We start from the raw sequence: 20,960 nt of genomic DNA on the forward strand, positions 1-20,960 counted from the left end.
TAATCTGTACAGGGTGGCAATTAGTTACCTGATTACACCTGGTAGCTCACTGCCATCAGAGAGGCTGGCCTCCGCGACTCTATGTGATATATACGATATAGATATCAATATTTTGCTGTGATATATTCTATATCATATTGATATATATCTATATCACTGACATGATATTTTTTAAATATTTGACAGCCCTATTTCGTTGTGATAGATAGTGTGACCGCGGATCTATGATAGAATATACCGACCGACCCTTAGAAATATACCGAAGTATATAATTTAATTTTCAAAACATAATATGCCGTAAATCTTAAATTGTTTCCTCGATTTTGATTTTCTATTTAATATTACCAGCTAGTAAACCCTCTCAGCTACAAAACTACAATTTTATTCGATTGATGAATCAATTCTGCGTAAGATTGGCTGATAACATCTCTTGAATGAAATCTTACACAATAAGGATCAATAGAAAAGCATACAACTTTACTTGAGCGGGGAATGGAGTGTTACCTGTTTCGCAACTTGTTGCTTGTCGTTACTTTGTATACCCTATTTCCATTAACTAATAATTCCATTTCCCAAGCTACTTTTAAACATTAATAAAGATTTTATCTTGGACCGACATGCTAGAGCGACCTGTGAGAAGATTTTGAACTATTGGAGATGGCGCAAGAATCGGTACCATCGCTGGAGAAACGAGAGAAAAGTTTCCATTTAAAAAACTTAACTGAATTTATGTGATAAAATGTTTCAAATCAAATCAGCATTGAGACGAAACTCGAGAACAGAGTTTCTGTTTGTTCTTGTAAGAATTGGAAATGAATTTCCTTACCCGTTACGCAAAGTGCCTCCGAGGGCCGTGGGGAGTGCAGTACCTGCATCTGGACTCGGCTGACCATTCGTCGGGCACGATGGCTGAAAGTAAGCATTGGGAGATCGTTCCACCATCATTTCAATCTTTGTGTGTTTACAGTCTCTGAGAAGATCAAGAAGCAGGTTGGCGTGAAGCCGGGTTATCACACGATTCCCCAGTGCCGCGCAGGCTTGCTCAAGTATCATCCAAAGCTGGAGGATTTGCCGGAGCGCAGCATGAAGGATTCGTACAGAACGGCCGTACTGCCACTGGGCTCCGATGAGAGAGTGCGTGAGCATCACGTCAATCATCTGGGAATGGTGCGTAGGGGGCGGCTAGTCGAAGAGCTGGACATGTTCGCCAGTAAGTAAATTCCTTTGATGGCAAAAAATTTCAACTAATTTTCGGTTGCATGCAGTTTGGATATGCCATTGTCATGTGAAGCTGCCACTGCCGCGGAACACCCCACTGCCATATACTTTTGTGACTCTGCTGGTGGACTGCGTGGAGATGTTGGCCGACGCCAAGGCAGACATTGATCTTGAGCTGTCGGGCCATGTGTCCTGGACAGGCACCAGTTCCATGGAGATTTCCATCAATGTGCGACAGCAGGAACAAACAATTGCCAAGGCCATCTTCCTGATGGTTGCCCGCAATGCCACAAACACAGCGCCCGCTCCCGTCAATCCGCTAAAGCCGACCTTGGGGCAGGAGCAGCTTTACTGGGAGGCAGCCAAGGAGCGTCACCAAAAGAAAGCCACCTCATCCATGTGCCTGGATAAAAGGCCGCTCACCAAAGCGGAACAGCATCTCATGTACGAGTTGTTTATGCGCAGCACGGGAACAGATATCCTCTGGGAAACGACCAGCGAGGAGCCGCTGGACTGTCGCTGGATCGCGAGCACGCAGCGTTCCAAAGTTTTGCTGCCATTTCCAGAGAATCGCAACTATCACAACACCATCTACGGCGGCTACATAATGCGCAATGCCATCGAGATTTGCTACATAACAGCCAGCTTCTATGCCGGTCGAAGACCGCTGCTGCAGTACCTCTCGGATGTGGCCTTCTTTCAGCCTGTGCGCGTCACTTCCATACTCAAGCTGACGGCGTATGTGGTGTACACTTCCGAGCAGTATATGCAACTAATGGCCGTTGCAAAGGTACTCGATGCGAACAGCTTCACGGAGATGCACACGAATGTTTTTCACCTCACATATATGAGCGAACACAAGGTGAAGGAGGTGGTGCCGCACAGCTTCCAGGAGACAGTGTGGCACATCATTGGACGTCGGCATTTTGAGAGCTACCAGCAGAGACAGTAGAGTAGAGATTTATGCAACCAAAAAAGAACCTTTAAACTGTACACACAATGGAATTATCTCGATATCTTAATGGAAAATATATATATGTAACATTGACTATAGCCCGAACCTGTCCTGGCGAGCACACTCTTTGGTTGTGCCAGCACATTTAACTAATTCATTGGAACGTTCTTCATTCAGCTCTTGCAGCGTGCTGCACTCCGCTTGCCCTCGATCCACTGCTCAATCTCCTGCTTGAGTGCCACATTCGACTTGACCTTGTCCATGGTGAGGGGCTCGCGGTTGAACGGATCCGTCTGATCGCTCAGCAAGTGCCGGGCGATGGTAGAACGATCGACGGTGACCTTTGAGCTGGGCAGTATGACGGGATCTGTCATGAGGCTGGATATAATCGGATCTAGGTAATCCTCGGGTGCATCGGCCAGCAGCTCTTGCTCCTCCTTGTACTGGTCACCCATTTTCTTCACCTTCGCCGCAATATCGGACATGTCGCCGATCAACTGTCCGCCGCCAATGCGTATGAGAATGGTTTCGGCGTAGCCAAAGAGCTGATCGCTGTAGGAGCGTCCGTCCTGTGAGACAGCCAGGCAGAAGCTATCGTCGGTGCTTAGATTGATGTAAATGTGTGAAATCTCCAGCACGGTTTGGGCCGGATCGAAGTCAAACTCCTTCTTGTCCTTCACCTTGAAGCGCTCCTTGCGCGGACCAACCAAATGCAGCAGAAAGTAATTCAACATCGCAGCAATGCGATCCACCATGCTGTTGTGGCAGAATATGCTTTTGATCTCGGTGGTGAGGAGCTTCAGCAGATTGATGGTGTCCCGCCCCAGGATGTTGTCGAAGCGTGCCAGCATGCCCAGATGATGCAGATTGGTCACCTGCTGCTGGCGCTCATTCTGCGCCAGATTATTCCACTCGCCATTGTCCTGAGCCTGTTGAAGCTGCTTGATCTGCTCCAGGTTGGACAGCGACTCGTCCAGCAGAAAGATGGCATCATTGATGAGCAAATTGATGAAGCGCAAGAATATTGGTGGCTCAATCGCTTCCATGTTCTCCTCCGCTTCGATGGCCAGCTCGCGAAAGCACTGCACATGCTCCGGCTTGGTCCACAGGAACTCCATGATGGCGTACATGGGTCGGCGATAATTAAACTTTTGCTCAAACTGCACCGACTGGCCGGTCATCTCGATGCTGACAAAAACATTCAACAGACTCCGCACGACCTTCAAGCGATCCGGGTGATTGTCAAAGACATGGGTGACGAATGCCTGCCGATTGCTGTGAATGCTCGGCGTGGGCAGCAGAAACTCCAGCGCCTCCGCCAGCTTGGCCCGCAAATGGGGATTCTTCACCAGCCCAGAGCTGCCCATGAACAGCAGAATCATCTTGAAGAAGGCATCGTGAACCGAGTAATAGATGTGTATGAACTGATCGCCATTCAAGCGACGGCAGAAATTCAAATATGCCGAAATATTATCAATGATGCTCTCCGGCACCGACTGCATGTAGGGTGCGACAAAGGGTGGCGTGTCCGAGAGCAGCTCCAGATTGCGATGAATTTGTGGGGCAAAGTCACGCTTGTCCAGCGCCTGCTCGTAGCTCTCGCGCGGCATCAAGGCCACCTCTGTGAGCCAAATGGCCGATGCCTCCAAAAACTTGAGCATTTCTTTATCGTTTGTGGGCTCCGAGAGTGTGTTCCTGATGGAGAGCACTTGCTGCATTTGCTCCATTAGCATGCGGTACAGATTCTTGGTTAGATCATTGTTCGGGTCACTGCGTAGAACATCCTCGTAGGCCGTCTGGGTGTTCTGCAGCTCACGCATCACGCGAAACAGGCGCTCAATGCAGGGGCGATTCGCCAGCTCGAAGCATTTGTGGGTCATGTAAAAGATTTCCGTGACAAAGTTGTATTTCTCAGCCGTCAGTCGCTCCTCACCCTCGGCGGTGGGCAGCAGACAGGTCTCATCGTGCGCTTTGAGCATGCTCACTCCCTTCGCCTGGCGATCGTTGTCGGCCACAGCACAGTATGTGGGATCCACCAGCAGCACCTGCAATCAGGAAAGACTTTAGGGATGTTGGAGGCGAAACGCTTTTAACTTTACCTTCAGCGAGGGCACACAGAGGGGCGCACAAAGACGCGTGAGAACCGCACACAGGCTGGTCATAAATGCATCGCTGGCTGTGCTGTACATCGTCTGCTCGATATTCAAGCTCATGCTGTTCCACAGATGGCCACGCGACACATTCGCATCCAGGCAGTTGGCGATCCACTGCATGGTCTTCCTCTTGATTTCCGGCGACAGAACGAGCAGCTGCTTGAAGAGCTGAAAAGTCGATTGCTGATGATGCGACAGCAGACCCCAGAGGGCAGGATCCGTTTGATTGATCGACAACTGCTGAAAGAATTCGTATTTGCCAGTTTGGGTCTTGGGCAGGATCGATATGCACAGCAGTTGGCCGAGGAGTGTGTCCATGTACTCGCCGCCTGCAACCGAGAGAGAGTTGTAACAAAATAAGCTAAGAAAGGGACTTCAAAGCAAACCTTTTGCCTGTGGATTGGGTGTGGTATAGTCAATTAGGATCTCTCCAAGTACCGCAGCCCGCTTGTCCTTCACAAAGAAGCCCAGAACCCAGAAAACATTCTTCTTGATCGTTATCAAGTTATCCTTGGCAATGAGTTTCTGTAGCTCCGTCAGCAATGGATAAAATATGGCCTTGAGCGCACCGAGAGCTTCAATGGGCTCATCCTCCTCGACCACTTTGCAGGCCACAAGCACCAGAAACTCCTGCGTGCTGGTATCATGCTCACTCGCCTGCTCGAACAGCTCCAGCCATTGGGTGGCAAACGACTGGGGGGCAAAGAGGTCCGGCTGGCGCATACAGGTGCTAGCATTGTCCAAAATCAGTTCCTTGATCTTGGCACTGCCCGTCTTCTTGGCACCCTCCAGGCGCTCACACCTGGCAAAGGCTCCGTGCAGATAAGTGATGGCTTGCGCCTCCCAAGCCTCGCCATTGCCTTCGAGTGTGTCGCTCAGCATCAGTCGCTCGAACAGGGCATGCGCCACTAGGTTCTCGCACAGCGTCTCCTCGCTGGTATCCACGACCACGTCAGACAGGCAGAGAATCTGTTTGCTGCCGCCGCCCTCCTTATTCAGCGTAAACAGCAGAATCTCCTCCACCAATTTGTGTGACACGCCATCGGCTGTCGAGCCCTCCTGCAGCAGTGCTGCGAACGGGTTCTGAACGCTCGTCATCCTGCCAAACAGTTGTACAATTACTTTTAGTTTTCAAGCACCAGTTCTAGTTACAATTAACGCGTTAAAATTTCGGACCCAATATATATTTTTTTCCCCCAACTCCTGGTCAGATGTTGGACCAGGATTTATCGATAAAATATACCGAAATATACCTTGTCATTTTAAAAATATACCGCAAATATACCGTAATCTTAAATCATTTTCCTCGACTTTGATGTTCTATTTAATATTACCAGCTAGTTAGGATTCTCAGCTCTAAAACTATAGTTTTAACCAGTTCATCAATCAATTTTTCACAAGATTGGTTAGTATTCATGACTTGCTCTTATTGGATTTCCTACAAAATAAAAATCAAAATTGATGAATCAACTAAAAGATTGGCCACATTTCATGACACAATGCCATTATCGATGTAAAATTTAATTATCTATCAGTCTATCGAAAACCCCCTATATTGTACATAAGTGTTGTAAAATGTTTTTGTTTGAATATTTTAGCTTGCCGCCCTATTTGCATGTCGGAAAATGTTTCCATTAATTAATTTCTCGCTTATTTCTCATATCACAAGTTCTCAAAGTTCGCCTGCCTGCCTGAATATTATCAATTTTATTGCCAGTCTTTATTTGTTTAATTAATTGCACTCGATTAACCTTCTTTATCAATGCAATGAGGCGATTACAATGCTCATATCTGGGGCAAACCTCAACCGAACCGCAGCCGCATGCACTCAAAAAATAAATCCAAAGCCAATTAAGACAATCAATCGCAAAAGCCACCCATAACGTACACACAACACATAAACAAATAATGAAATACAAGCGCCGGCTGGGTGTGCCACACGTCTCACCCCGCCATTTCCCATTCGCACCATCAGTCGACGCATTTCCACCTTAGCGCCGCCGCCGCCGACGCCGCTGATAAAATGTCTTCGTGCATTGTTTAATCGGCTTATGATCAGCAGCGGCCGGGCCGAAAGAAAAGCAAAAAAGAAAAACAAAAACTCAATGAAGTTCGTTGATTCCCCATCCCATCCATCTATCCACCCATCCATCCATCTACATGTTATATCAGCTTTGTTTGGCAGTCGATGAGGTATTTTCAATCGGCAAGCATTTCGCATTTTCCGCTCACAGTTGGAGCACCAGAAACCACAGCAGTTTTCGTTCGGCACGTGTGAGGGAGAAATTAACGATTTTTCACCTTTTATTACACGAATTCTAGAGCACATTTCTGGCACCCTCTAGAGCCAGCGAACGTAGCGATGAGTGGGCTGCGACCCCTGAAGCCAGCACTGCAGGCGATTGCCATCGAGGAGCTAAATGAGGTGCCGCAACGTGTGCCCGCAGACATTGAGGCGCTCAGGGAGTGGGTGCTGAAGCAGCCGCATCTGCGTGCCTGCACCGACGAACGCTTCCTCTTGGCTTTTCTGCGTGGCACAAAATTCAGCCTGGAACGGGCCAAGGAGAAGTTTGATCGCTTTTACACGCTGCAATCCTCCATACCCGAGGTGTTCAATGCGCGGCGCCTGGCCACAGATCCCGTGGTGCTCGAGATACTAAGGATGGGGTGAGTTTCGGTATTGGCGTGGCACTGGTCTGAGAGATTGTTTCTTTGCAGCGTGCTGCTGCGATTGCCGCTGGCTGCGGACGATCCGGGGCCATGCGTGACCATCATACGTGCCGGCTCCTACGATACCAGCAAGTACAAGTTCCAGGACATCATACGGCTGGGCTCCATGTTCGGGGAGATAATGATGTTCGAGGATGAGAACGCCACGGTTAGTGGCTACGTGGAGATCATGGACATGACTGGCGTCACAGGATCCCATCTGTTTGCCCTCCAGCCGCAGCTGCTCAGCAAATTCTCGACCTACGCCGATGAGGCGATGCCCACGCGCCAGAAGGGCATTCACTTTATCAATGTGCCCGCGGCCTTTGAAACGGGCTTCAACTCGTTGCGTTCCTTCTTTCCCGCAAAGATCAAGTCAAGGGTAAGGTCGCAGGGAGTCGCCATGGATTGACCACTATCGAAATTCCTTTGCAGATTTCTGTTAGCTCTGACCCTGAGGCCATATTCCAAATAGTTCGTCGCGAATATCTGCCCCAGGAGTACGGAGGAACTCGTGGCACCATGCGAGACATAAGCGAGGCCATGGAAGCGAAGCTGTACAGCTATGGCTCGTATTTCGAAGCCGCCCAACACTTTGGCACCGATGAGAAGTTGCGCGAATTCGGGGATCGGGTGCAGCACAGCCATCGCAGCTCCTTTGGGGCTGTTGGGTCATTCCGTAAACTGGAAATCGACTGAATCTAATCGGATCTAATTGGAAGGGATTAATCAATAATAACATTTTCGCTTGTGTACATAGATTAAAAATGCAATTTGACTGTACAATTTGATAAAGCTTGTCTTATCTTAGCAAATAAAAACTTGTTAGTGGTCTACATCAAGGTTTTCATTATTTATTTTAAAGGGGGGCTTAAGTCGGTTAAGCTTTGGTAACATAAATAGTATTTTTAACAGGTGATGGTATGTTTCGGTATGTTCGGAATAACCCACTACAAAAAGCTTTTATTTTGTTTTTCATCAGTTGAAGTAATAAAAAGTTAATATTTATCTGTAAATTGGATTCCTAACATTCTCTTTACCATCTAGTGCCGGCCCGTGTGCCATAAAACAGCTTAAAAATGAGCATTGTACGATTGAATGACGATTGTCTGTTGTAAGTATAGAATCCTCCTGCGCATTTGCGGCCACCGGAATAACATTTGCTGTTAGAAAAATTATAGAATACCTGGACTTTGATGAGCAATTGGACCTATGGGAGGCAACCGAGGACACGAGCCGCCTACGCTTGGCGGTGGTCTACACCTGGCAACGCATGTTCCAAAAGTGCTTGTACAGAGATACCTTCGAGGGGCGCTTACTCGCACTGGATGGATTTCTGGAGTGTATGAAGGGCACAATGAAGCATCTGACAATCACATATCTTCCCGCGGATCAGATGGAACGTTTTAGCCGGCACGTGTTTCCCAACATGCGCGTCCTCGACTATATGGCAGATGAGACCGATGACTGGCTCGACGACTCGGACATAAAGATTCTTGTACACAGCTTTCCTCAGCTGGAATCGTTGAAATTGACTGGCATGTGCAAAGGCAACGACCTGTACAAGATGCAGCACATTCGGCACTTGGACATTGCTCAGTGCTGGAACCTGAGCCTCGAATGCATTTTGAAAGTCTGCGCGCATCTTCGCTTGCGTGTGCTGTGTGTCCAGTGGCGACGCTCGGAGGAGAAGGTATACGTGGATGCCATTAGCAAGCTAAAGGAACTGGAGGAGCTGGAGGTTGAGGTGATCCAGTCGGAATCAATTCCCCAGCTAATGCGTCTGCCCAAGCTGCGCAAGTTACGCGTCATCACGAATCACGAATGTGAACTGGTTGGGGATATTGTGCAGTTGCGTGGCAGTGACATCATTTCCGCCTCGTTCAATGACAGCATTTGGCTGTGGACAGCCAGAACCTGGACACCGTGCTGCAATCTGCGCAAACTAACGATTATCGATGATGAGGGCTGCAGACGGCCAAAGTTGAGAAAAATTATCCAGTGCTTTCCACTGCTAGAGCAAGTTCATCTGGTGAATTCGCCTATTTTCGGTACAGCCGACGAGCTATGGGACCTGGTGTCCATCTGCCCACACCTGACACGACTGACCATGTCCCAATATACTCTAAACAATTGCTTTTTCAAGTTCGATGCAGCTAGAATGGTGGCCGTCCTGGACAAGCGGAAGCAGCCCTTGGTGCTGCAATGCTTTGAATCAAACGCGGAAGATTTGGTAAGTAAAACTGCTCTTTCTGTTTCTCAGACGTTTCTCACTGTTCCCTCTCCCCCCCTTTAGGTTCTTCAGCTTTTTAAACATCCCAAATTGAAAATTTCCTTTGAGGCTTTAGAATATAGTCCTGTTCCTTCGGAAGCCATCGAGTTTGAGTTCCAGCCTCTGGAGGCGTGAAGGGCACAAGTATTTTTAATGGATTTTGTTAAACTAATTTTGTAAACTTTTAAAGTATGGTGAAGTTTTTGGTTTGACTGCGATGTCCATGGTGAAATTACTAACAAGGTGACGTTATCCGTTATAATATTCATCACGCTCAATAAGACAAGCTCTAGAAAGGGACACAGATAGACTAGTCCCCTGTAAGTAATTTCACCCTCTCGATGTCCTTCATGTGCATAAACCACTAAACTTTTGATAAAATGAACTGATAAACAAACAACACACAAATCAAATGACACTGATCTGGCACATTTTATGATTTTGGATGCAGTTCAAATACATAAGGCAAAAAAAATAGTTAATTAATTCACGGGTCAGTCGAACATTTTTTTTTTTTTTTTTTTTTTTGAGGTTTTATGTTACCGCTCTACCCTTGGGTAGAGGGGGATTATTTGGCCGCCCGCCTTTACAAGGTGGAAATCGCCACGTCGAGATATGTAACTTGTTACAGTTTTACTCCAATTTTGTCGATGAACTCGATTAATGTTTGGTACGAGCTAATTTGTTCTTTTTCGAAGAATTTATAGATATTATTATATTTCCTTAGCGATGGGTAGCTTAGTCTTGTTGTGTTGTACTTTGTACAATTAAATATTATATGCGATGCGTCATCGATAGTATCGCAAGTATCACAAATGTTACTTGCGACTACGTGCATTTTGGCAAGAGTGTGCCTATCAAATGCACTGCCGCTAAGCAGTCTATTGATCCTTTTAGCGTCAATGGCTTTTAGCTTATTTCTATTTAGGAACCATGGTTTTGTTAAGGTAGAGGGAAAAAGTGAGCAGTATCCTCTGCGTTTAACGCTGGCAAACTCGGCATACTCTCTCTCCCATTCTTCTTTCAGTATTCGGTGTATCTCACATATTGCATCTTTAAGATTCCATTTAACGACTGTATATTTTCCCAGTCTGTGTGCTTCTTTGGCTGCTGAATCTACTGCCGTGTTCTGAGGAATGTTTGCGTGGCCGGGTATGAAATGGATTTCTACCTTCTTTAGGTATTGGGCTTGACGGATCTTCTCCCTGATTTTATAAGCGATGAAATTATCCTGAATGCTCCTTGCCAGTATCAGAGCCCCGTTTCTGCTGTCCGTTAGGATGGCGATTCGAGAAAACCCGCGCGAGATAGCATGGTCCAAGGCCTTTTCAATTGCAAGCAACTCGGCGGACAGAGATGACAAGGTTTTGTGCGTGTAAAAGCTATCTATGAAACCTGAGCTGTCGTGTAGGAAAGCTGCGCTAGAGTGTCTGTTAGCTACTGAACCATCAGTGTAGTAGATCTCAAAGCCACCCCTCGACGGGAGTGACCTTTTTTCCCTATGGAGAACTAATATGCCCGCCTGGTCTAAGCTGTGCTTGTTATCAGCAGCCCCCTTAAAAAAGTCTAAGTCTGACCTAATTTTGGTGCAATGCGAAGTTGTACTCTCAAAGACCTCGATTCTCTCCAGAATATCACCGAACTCGCGAAATGCCTTGGCGTATCCCGTGTTTATGTCCCTGTTTAGGGACACCGTCCTACTCGCTGGGAGGCTGTATGCAAATGCCTTGGCTAACTCTTTTGCCGCTAGGAATCTCATTCTGTATTCCGGGGGAAGTTCTCCCGCCATGTGGTAAATAATCGGGATAGGAGTGCAAACGATTAAGCCTAGTGACTTTCTGAGGTGGTGGTTACAATGAGATTTGATTTTGGCTAGAGCGGATTTGGACAAGTTGCTGAAAGACGAGCAAGCGTATTCTAGTCTACTTCTGACAAAGGCCTTGTAAACTATGAGCCCTCTCTTTGGGCTGATACCGTAATGGCACCCACTGAGTAGTCTTAGAAACGCACAGTTTCTGTTTGACTCCGAAATGGCCTGCTCGATGTGCACTGAGGCTGAGTTGTTCGCTGAAATTGTTCTGCCTAGATATTTGATCTGATCTACTTGCCTAATCTCGACTCCTTGGTGATCAATGTTCAGCTCGGTTCTTCGGATGCTGAAGTGAATCACTTTGGATTTGGCTGGGTTGAAGGCAAGGTTAAGCCTGTTGCATCTTGCCTCAAAGCTGTCTATTTTGCCTGCGAGCATACGTTTGGCAATGGAAATCTCTTTGTGGAAGCAAATAATAAAGAAGTCGTCCGCATACTGAAACAGTAAGCAATTGCCATCGTTTATCTCGTGCAGTTCTGCAGTGTACAAGTTGAACAGAGTTGGACTGAGACAGCTGCCCTGACTAACTCCCCTGTTCACCTCAACCTCACTCTTGCCTTTGATTAGTAGACGCCTGCTCAGGAAGCTGGCAATCCAGGCAGTGTGATTCGGGTCGAACTGCATAACATTCATCTTCTGCTCTAGCGTGTCCACTCTTACGCAGTCAAAGGCCCTTTGTAGGTCAAGACAGGCCGCCACGACCTGATTCCCTCTCGCCTTCAGAGCCAGGACCTCGTTGATCAGGTCGTTAATGCAGAGCGCCGTGGACCTGTTCCTCCTGAAGGCATAGGATCTGACCGGCAAAAGCTCTTGCCTTGAAATATGCTCGTCCAGCTTTAATTTTATCAACCCTCTATAGACTTAAACAAGGTGTTTATTAGGCAAATAGGTCTGTAGTTTTGGAAGGAAGCGGGGTCCGCATTTTTCTTGGGAATCGGTACCACCTTGATTCTACGCCAGACCTCTGGGATGACGCCACTGAGCCATACCCTGTTTATAATTTCAAAGATGCTATGTTTTTTCCCCACAGGAAGTTGCTGCAGCATCCTGAAAGATATGCCATCTGGGCCTCTCGCCGAATTTGGGTTCCTGGTTTTCAGGAAGGACAGAAATTCCCCCATGTCCAAAGGTTCAGGGTCACCTGGTCCAATCAGAGGTGGAATGGTCTCTGGGGATCTACTGCCTACAGTGGAGGGGATGTCTTTGACCATTTTTAGAAAGCCCTTGTCGTTTTCGTCTGTCCATGTGTTCCCTACGTTTTTGACTTGTCCGTATTTCTTTAGGTTCTTTACTCTGCTCCACATGGAGGGCGAAGAGGACACCTCTTCTATGAACTTAGAGAAGTTTGACCTTCTGCAATTTTTAATCTCCTTTTGCAGGTTGCGGTCGGCCTCTATTGTGGCTCTGGCATCCTCCAATTTTTTTGTGTAATAGTATTTTTGCCTGCACGCATTTCTCACGCGAAATAGTCTCTCTATATCCTCGTTCCACCATTTCTTGGGAATATACTTGTTGTTACTGGGAATGGTAACTGTGTTCTTACTGGTCAGGGATTTGACCTTATCGTTGAGCTCTTGCAGATTGGTAAAGCTGCTTGCTCCTAAAATACGATTTATTCTATTGTGCAGCACTTTCTTTTCTGGGATGGAGGCATCTAAACCTTCGACTGTTATGACGATTGGGAAGTGGTTGCTGTTGGTTATTTTGGATTTAAGGGCTTGCCAGTCAACTCTACCGTTCCTGTGATTGGAAAAGGTGAGGTCAAGAACTGAGAATTGGGAGGGGTTCCTGGAGAAAGTTGGAGAGCCGTCGTTTAGACAGATGAAACCCGCCTCACGGGTAGCATTCTCGATGCTGCGGCCCTTGCGGTCACTGGAAGAGTTTCCCCAGATGGAAGACTTGGCGTTGAAATCTCCTCCTACGACCGAAGGGTAGTCTAGGGACTCTGCAAGCTCGAACACCTTTTTAATGCCCGATTTGAATTGGGAAAGTGTCATTGAGGGCGCAGCGTATGCGCTAAGAATGTTGAGGTTGTTTTTGAGGTTCAAGGTCTTAATACCTACGATCTCTAGATCGCTGTCGATTTTCAGAATGCTAAATCTAATTTTCTTTCTAATATAGATTCCAACTCCGCCGTAGCCGTCTTCTCTGGGCTTACCGATGAAGTTATAATCTAAGATGCTGCAGTCAGCATTGTTTACAACCCAGATCTCCGAAAGGATTGCAATGTCTATTTCGTTGTTCATTAGAAACATATTGAGGAGCTGTTTGTTGTTGTTGTTGTAAGTCAGACTTTGAATGTTTAGTTGAAGAATCTTCATTGTTTGTTGTTTGGATATCCCGCTTCCAACCCCTGCACAATCTGCAAACGGTCGAGTTCAGCGTTGGAGGTGTTAACATACTCCAAGATCTGTTGAAAAAACTTCTGCACCAATTCCCCCTTTGACATAATGTTCGGTTCCACCAAGAACGCTGTTAGCATGGATCCCAGTGCGTTAAGCTTTTCCTGGGCCACAGATGAGACCACGGACGATGTTCTCACAAATTTCTCACTCAATTGAGGGCTATTAGCGTTGATCGCGTTCCTCCATTCTGCCATATTGGCAGCTGCCTTAGCCGACTCCAAATTACGTGCTGCCGCTCTTTTGGCTTTGGTCACTTCGGCGAACGAAGCAACCGAGTGAATTTCCCTAGCTGCCTCTGTGTTGTTATTCAGTAGTTCGGGAAGGGTGACATTTTGCCAAGTGGGTCGGGGAAACTCCCCTGGGTCTCCAAGGTTGGGAGAAGATCTACCAAAGAGTGTCGGATACCTGGCCTTGACCTCCGCCCGTGATAGGTTCTCCAGCGTCATGCTTTTTTGAATGGCATACGCTTTTGTTCTCGCCTCGCATTGCGGGTGCGTAGCCGCGTGGTTACCCTTGCAGTTAGCACAGCAGCTTAACCCCGAGCATAGCGTGCCGCTGCTGTGGTCCTGACCACATTTAAAACATCTCGGCCCGCTCTTGCAGTGCTTCGCCATGTGGCCGAACCTAAAGCACCTGAAGCATTGGCTAAACTGAACGAAGGGTTTCACTTTAACCTTGGCATACAGGAACTTGATTTCCTTGGGCAGCTGCTCCCCTCTAAACCAGAGTTTGACCCTGCCGGTGGGTACCCTTTCCCCCGAGGTTCTGTCTTTCCTGAAAATACGTGCAATTCCCTCTATGGGGACGTCTGAAATGATCAGCTCCGCGAGCTGCTCCTCCGAGTGGTGGCCTGGGATCCCAAAGATTAGCCCCCGCCCTTTGCACAAAGTGTCGCAAAATTCGAGGAGAGTACCCGTGGGCGGCGAAGGCACTGTTTTCCACAACCTCGTTAGCGCTGTCGGCCGACCTACAAGCAATCCTGCACCTGCCATAGCCTATCCTCGCGACCTCCTCTATACCGCCAAGTCCCAAATTTACCAACAGTTCGGATAGCTCGAACTGGTTGATGGCCTTTCTGGAATTAATGTCGCTTATTTTGTCGATGTACACGACATAAGGGCCTTTGTGGCCCTCGTAGTATTTGTTGTTGTTGATGTTGTTGTTGTTGTTCTTGTTGTTGTTGTTGTTAGTTGTTGTTGTTGATCTAGTACTCACTGACGTCTGACAAACCTCTACATGAGACTTCTCTTTCTCACTCGTCGTAATCGTTTTGGTGGTTTTATTATCCGTCTCTTTCCTTTTCAAGATGGTTTTTTGCGTAGGTTTTGAGACCAAGGTCGCTGTAGAGTTTACCGCCTTCTTCACGCCTGCCGTAGTAGACCGTCTGGCGTCTTCTTCTCTCTTCTTGAGAGTCTCCACTAGGATCCTTGATCCTGTCGCCTTCTCCGTGGCCATCCTGGTCCTTCCCATGCCAGCCATGGTTCCGGATTAAGCTGCCCCAGACTCCGCGTTACTGGCTTTTCTGGGCCGCCATTACGGCGAGGCAAGGTTATCCGAAAGAACTACGGAACTACTGCCAATTTTGGCCCGCCGTCTTAGCAGGTTGTGGGGTAACCACTGGTGATCGGATTATTGCTTATTATAAGCCAGTTTAGGCTCAATTTCACGAAATAAGCTAATTTTTAACTTTCCGCGGTAAAAACGAGATACGCTCCTCACCAGTGTTGCACAACGATCCTCAGTCGAACATTAATATGGAACAAATGCTTATAATGCAGGGCATATGAATAGGCTTTGCCGCTCACGTGCACTTGTTTTACAGTTATTTGCACTAATACCAATGCACCGTTTTGCGTGCTGTCTTCGCACATGCCTATCGATTGCCTCGATTGCCAAACATAAAGAAACGATCACCTCTCTTGGGTTTTTGTCAATTCTGTTTAATTTTCCTCGAATATCATTCATCATTCACCATTGAGCTAGTAAACTGCCGTTATTGTTGTGGTTGCTTCTTAAGATCGTTCCGCCGTTCGTTTTGCGGGTTCGCCAGAAGCAGAGTCGTGACGCCCCGCCCACTTTTCGTTAGTCGTTGATTAATAAATATATTTGAACTAGTTTTGAGTTTAAGCAACTACTCGTACATAATATACTTGGTAGGATGATAGGATTTGGTCGGTACAGCCCCCCACCGCCGTGAAGTACAAAAATCCGCATCTCTCATACTTCGCTGTATGTCCGCGAGGCAGCGCCCGTGCCCGTTCCGACCGTGCCTGGGCCCGGTCCGTTGCGATGTCCCGATGCCACCGGACGCGGCGGACTGGGCGGCGGACTGTAGTCCGTCTCTGTGTCGTGCCGATAGTTGTATCGACTGTCCGAGGGGGATAGCGAGCGATATGTGCGAGGCGAATCCCTCGAGTAGGAGTCGCGACGTCCCCGACCCCAGCTGCCACTATGCCTGCGGCGGCGATCATCCTCCTCATCGTCGTCATAGTCATCATAGTCGCTGTAGTCCGAATACCTTTCACGGTCACGATCACGATGGCCTCGTGAACCCGACGCAGCCGGCGGCGGGGAACGCATGCGGCCTAGCGGCGGTGGTCGCGCTCCACCAGCTGCTGCTGGTGGCAGGAATGGCGGCGGCAGGCCCATAAATGGTGAGAAGGGAGCCGCCAGGAATGGCAGTGGATTTGGCATGTTTAATAATGGCGAGCCAGGCAAAGGCAGCGGCAGTGGCAGCGGCGAAGGAGCTGTGGTTGCCTTCGAGTCTCCCCCATTCGAGGAAATAGACTCCCCTGTTGCTGGATCACCACCTGCGGCCATGGTGGTTAGCTTGCGTCGCAAACCAGCGGCCTCGGCCAGCGCCTCCTCACAGCGTCGCTCCGACTGTCGCGCCGCCAGCCAGGATTCATGCGCACGATTCTCCAGTGTGCCCATCTGTGCCTTGTGTGAGGCAATCTGTGCCTCAATCTCCGCGCGCAGCTCATCGTTCTGAGATCTACAGAAAGTACAGGGAAATAATTACAGTGGAATGTGGCAAGTGGCATGTCGGCTGTCAGGCTGCGACTCACTTGAGCGTTTGAATTTCGTTCTTCATCAGCGTTTGCGTCTCCACGGTGCTGGAATTCTCGCCCTGATGCTGCAGCCACTTGGTCTCCTGTAGGCTGAGTTCCCTGCAAAAATGGAAGTCAATTAATGGCACCATCTCCTCCCTCTTCTCACTCGATTGAGTTACGTTTTAAGTTCGTTTTCCTTTTCCCGAAAGTATCCAGAGAGCACTTCGAGACGCGTTTGCGCCTCCAGCTTGTCGCGCTCCGCTTGATTGAAGTCCTGCTTCAGCTGCTCCACGTCGGCATTCGACTGTTTCAGCTGACTCTCCAGCCTGCCCTTGTGGACCTGCTCCTGCTCCAGCTTTGACTGCAAATCGCTAAACTTCTTCTGGGCAGCGTTCAGCTCTCCTCGCGTCTTGGCCGAGCTGATAAGCTCGTGGACATTGAGGTTCGCATCCTTCTTCACAGCCTTCAGACAGTCCTCGAGTGCCTCGATCTTGGCCAGACTGGTCTGCAGATCGCTGTGCTCGCGCTCCCACTTGGTGGTCAGATCGAGTATCTGATTCTGCAGACGCTGCATCTCGTAGTTGCGAGCCTCCAAAGCCTTCGCCAGCTCCTGCTCGTTCTCCGCTTGGATATCCTCAAGTCGTGTCTTCAGCTTTGACTTTTCCATATCCAGCTCATAGTTATCCTCCTGCAAAGCCTTCAGCTCGCTCGACAAACGCGCCGTGGACTCGGTGTACGCATATTGCAGCTCACTATTCTCGCGGCTCTTCTCGGCGAGGCTCGAGTTGATGTCCTCAATGATCACTGGGAAAGAGGAATAGAAATTAGTTCAAGAGCAGTTTGCACGCTCTCCACGGATACTCACTTCTCTGATCGTTTATCTGCCGCTGCAGCTCATCGGCTGTCAACATTATGGCCTCATTGCCATTCTGATTGCCCAACACATCAGACAACATTGTGTTTAGCTCTAGCCCAGCCTCTGCGGCCTTATCCAAATCCCTCTCCAGGCCGCTCACCTGCTCCTGCAGCTTGCCCTTCTCGTACAGCTCAATCTCCAGCTGCTTCTTGAGTGCCACCACCATGTCGTTGGAGCCAAAGGAGTTGTCCTCAATGCTGGCCAGTTTGGTGCGTGTCGTCATCAGATCGTTCTTAATGATGAGATTCTCCTTGTGTGAGGTCAGCAGGCTGCGCTCCAAGTGGTTCAGCTTCGACAGCAGTGCACCCTCCTGGCTGCTGTTGCAGAAGCAATAATAACCAAAGCTAAAGAACAGCGAAGAGGCAGCCGCAATGACAACACACAAAAGCAGCTGGCTGTGATCCACCAGCTTAGCGGCCAGCACCTCCACAAAGTTGTCCAGCGAAATTGTGCGATGGCAGTGATCATTATCGTTGGACTGGTAGCGAGCACACTGGGCTTCAGCATCACCATGAATATCGACATCGGCTGGGGGCACATCTGCACGGCAAAGTAATAACTATTACTGGAAAGGAGAAAGGAGAAAAAAAAACACTCACCATTTGATGGCTTTTCAACCATTCCCGGATACAGAATTCGCTGCAGTTCATCGCTGCTGCGCTCTTCCAATGGCACATTCTCCTTCGTTTTTGAACCCTGACTAGAGATGAACGTGTTGACAGTGTCGACAATGGTGGCAAAGAGACCTCCACCACCTGCTAGGCCATCTTCCTTTATGAGAGACTCTGAGGCGGGAATTGCTGTCGAGGGCAGGGCCAGTGGTTCCACTGAACCAACTGCCGCACTCTCCGAGGATACCTCCTCGCTGTGTGGTGCTGCCGTCGGTTCATCATCAACTGCTGCATAGGGCGCTTCGTAGGAAGGTGTGGGTGTAGTTTGCTCTGGCAATTGATGATTGGATTCCTGCTGCTTTTTCGCTTGCTCCTGCTTCAGTTGCTCTTCAGCTTCCGCCTGCTGCTGCTGCTTCAGTTGCTCTTCAGCTTCCGCCTGCTGCTGTTGCTTCAGTTGCTCTTCAGCTTCCGCCTGCTGCTGTTGCTTCAGTTGCTCTTCAATTTGCGCCTGCTGCTGCTGCCTCAGTTGCTCCGCAACCTTCGCTTGCTCTTCCTGCTTCAGTTGCTCCTCCACTTTTGCCTGCTGCTGCTTCAGTTGCTCCTTAACTTCCGCCTGCTGCTGCTTCAATTGCTCCTCCTCCGCTTTCTCCTGCTGCTGCTTGTAATAATCATTTGGATCATCAATGGAGGCTTCACTCGGCTGCCGATTCAATGCCTCCTGCCGTTCTTGCAATTGTTTATAATACTCGTTTGGATTGGCAAAGTTTTGATTATTGAAAAGTGGCGGCAGGCCAACTGAAGGCTCTGTTGCGACTGGAGGCAGCTCCACGATGGGACTGACCGTGGTGCTGGCTTCGACTGACACCAGAGGCTCAACCTTTGCTGTCTCTGGCTCACTTTGGACTCCAATCTCTGCTGCTTTTGGTTGTTCAACAACATTTTCTTTCAATGTTTCTTCAATCGATGCCATTTTTGGCACTTGCACCCCTTCGGTTACCTCCTCCACTGATGGTGTCTTTGTTTCTGGCAACTCCTTTCGTGCAACAACCTCCTGCACTACTGGAGTCGCTGTTTCAGGAACTCCTTTTGGTGCAACAATCTCCTCCAACTGTCTTTCAGTAGTGTCCTCCTTTGGGGCTTCCTTTGCGGACGCAATGCTCTCAAGGATAGATGGAATTGGCTGCTCATTCTTCTGCTTCGCTGCTGGTACCTCCGCCTGTGGCTCCACTGGTTTCTCCTCAGTTATAGGTTCTCCCTCGACAGTACTGGGGGGTGCACTCTTATCTAACGTTTGCTCCACCAAATTGGGCTTCAATTCGTGTGTTTCATTAACATTAATTGGCTTTTTATCGTTCGCTACTTCGTTCAATGTTTCGTTATCTTTTTTGCTAACTATTTTCAGTTCATCATATTGATCGACTTCTTCGTCGTCGTCCTCCTCGTAGTCGAAATCATCAGAGTCGTCGTCAATATCAGCGTTGATGGCCATCACCGGTGCAACTGTAACTGGCTCCGAATCCTTGGTGTCAGACGCTGCTTCAGTTGGCTCTTTGGGTTTATCTTCCACCTGTTGTAGCTTCGGAGGTTCCGTCACTGCTGGCGTTGGCTCTTTTTGGTCAGCAACTACTTTCTCTGGTAGCTGCTGCTGCTGTGACTCATTCGATTCAGTCGTTGCTGCCACCGGCTGTGGCTCTTTCGTGTCAACCGCTGCTGAGGCTGCTTGAGATTTATCGACCTGTTGATCCTGTGTCCTCTCGGTGACAGCTGGAACTGCCTCCATGGGCAGCCGAGTGCCATCTACCAGTTGCTCCACTTGTGACGACGCTGTTGGCACATCCGGCACCTGTTGGTCATTCAACGTGTCCTTTTTCGTGACAATAGCATCGCCTTTAACATCCAGCGGGCTGGTTGTGGTCGTTGCCACCTCATCGGCTGACTCAGAGGCACTGGGAACGGGAGGCTCTACCTCTGTTGCTTTCAGGGGGGCTTCTGGCGCGGCTGCTGGTGGACTACCTGGCCCAACCACTGGCACTTCATGCTCCAAATCTTTCTCACTTATAAGAATCCTCTCTTCCAATATGAAATCCTTGTTGGCATAGCCACGACGTCCGGCAATATCCACGCCCCAAAGCTGTTTATTCGTGCCAGCGCTTTTGGACAAAATGCGCACTGGGCTGTTGATCTTGAAGGGTATCAGTCCCTTGCCGCCAGAGTTGTACATTATCTTCGTTCTGCCCATGGAGATGATTCCTAAAAACAAAAGCCGGATAACGATAAAAAATGTAAATTATGCAATTTCCAGTTGGAAAGGGGCCTAAAATAATCACAAAGCGAGCACCTTCCAGTAGATTACAAACTGAGCTCAAAGGCCACGCACTTATTGTCTACTTACGTTCACATTTTGGGTCAGCGCACAGTCTCTTGTCCGAGAGAGTCGTTGTCTCTGCGGCCCACGTCGTTGGAAGACAAATGTAGATTGTTAGGCCGAGGAAAATGGCCAGATCTCTCAGCGTTGGGTGGAGTTTCACGTTCTCGTTTGTCAGCCGCATTTTGCATTGTGTGTGGCGCGCACTTAAGTATGGAAAATTGATTGAAACTCCTGCTGCACAGCTATTTTTTTGTGTATAAAAATTTTTAGTTTTAGCTGAGTTGGCTTTTCCAGCTGCTTGCCAGTGTGACCGCGGATTTATAGATCAAATATACCATCTGACAGAAATATACTTTTAACTGATTTCGACATACCAAAGTATGTCGGACAATTGGTATATTTTGAAAATGAGAATTTATATTTCAGTATA

General features: G+C 48.4%; 5 protein-coding genes across 10 annotated transcripts; 3 read left to right on the plus strand and 2 right to left on the minus strand.

The window, feature by feature from the left end:
* Positions 1-746: 746 nt before the first annotated feature.
* LOC117902603 (acyl-coenzyme A thioesterase 9, mitochondrial) lies at positions 747-2,205 on the plus strand. Its single transcript, XM_034814115.1, has 3 exons — positions 747-915; positions 968-1,210; positions 1,266-2,205. The coding sequence occupies exons 1-3, from the start codon at positions 813-815 to the stop codon at positions 2,168-2,170; spliced, it is 1,251 nt and encodes a 416-aa protein (XP_034670006.1). The 5' UTR covers positions 747-812; the 3' UTR covers positions 2,171-2,205.
* Positions 2,206-2,236: 31 nt separating this feature from the next.
* On the minus strand, positions 2,237-5,538 carry LOC117902594 (ubiquitin conjugation factor E4 A). Its single transcript, XM_034814095.1, has 3 exons — positions 4,713-5,538; positions 4,273-4,655; positions 2,237-4,218 (listed from the first exon to the last, which is right to left on the minus strand). Exons 1-3 carry the CDS (start codon positions 5,422-5,424, stop codon positions 2,347-2,349), a joined length of 2,967 nt encoding a protein of 988 aa, XP_034669986.1. The 5' UTR covers positions 5,425-5,538; the 3' UTR covers positions 2,237-2,346.
* Positions 5,539-6,402: 864 nt separating this feature from the next.
* On the plus strand, positions 6,403-7,818 carry LOC117902610 (retinol-binding protein pinta). Its single transcript, XM_034814122.1, has 3 exons — positions 6,403-6,993; positions 7,045-7,417; positions 7,471-7,818. Exons 1-3 carry the CDS (start codon positions 6,689-6,691, stop codon positions 7,732-7,734), a joined length of 942 nt encoding a protein of 313 aa, XP_034670013.1. The 5' UTR covers positions 6,403-6,688; the 3' UTR covers positions 7,735-7,818.
* A 176-nt stretch (positions 7,819-7,994) lies between these two features.
* LOC117902605 lies at positions 7,995-9,726 on the plus strand. Its single transcript, XM_034814116.1, has 3 exons — positions 7,995-8,149; positions 8,206-9,268; positions 9,332-9,726. Exons 1-3 carry the CDS (start codon positions 8,115-8,117, stop codon positions 9,440-9,442), a joined length of 1,209 nt encoding a protein of 402 aa, XP_034670007.1. The 5' UTR covers positions 7,995-8,114; the 3' UTR covers positions 9,443-9,726.
* A 5,942-nt stretch (positions 9,727-15,668) lies between these two features.
* Positions 15,669-20,853, minus strand: LOC117901821 (transport and Golgi organization protein 1). Of its 6 annotated transcripts, none has more exons than XM_034812746.1 (7): positions 20,555-20,853; positions 18,769-20,412; positions 18,151-18,735; positions 17,501-18,091; positions 16,815-17,439; positions 16,651-16,752; positions 15,669-16,577 (listed from the first exon to the last, which is right to left on the minus strand). In XM_034812746.1, the coding sequence occupies exons 1-7, from the start codon at positions 20,709-20,711 to the stop codon at positions 15,800-15,802; spliced, it is 4,482 nt and encodes a 1,493-aa protein (XP_034668637.1). In that variant the 5' UTR covers positions 20,712-20,853; the 3' UTR covers positions 15,669-15,799. The 6 variants fall into 6 exon arrangements, with proteins under 6 accessions (XP_034668637.1, XP_034668639.1, XP_034668638.1 ...); XM_034812748.1 differs by having other exon boundaries at positions 18,151-18,554; positions 18,663-20,412; XM_034812747.1 differs by having other exon boundaries at positions 18,151-18,571; positions 18,644-20,412.
* Positions 20,854-20,960: the final 107 nt, after the last annotated feature.

The sequence above is a fragment of the Drosophila subobscura genome, chromosome U (genome assembly GCF_008121235.1).
Source record: "Drosophila subobscura isolate 14011-0131.10 chromosome U, UCBerk_Dsub_1.0, whole genome shotgun sequence".
Lineage (NCBI taxonomy): Eukaryota > Metazoa > Arthropoda > Insecta > Diptera > Drosophilidae > Drosophila > Drosophila subobscura.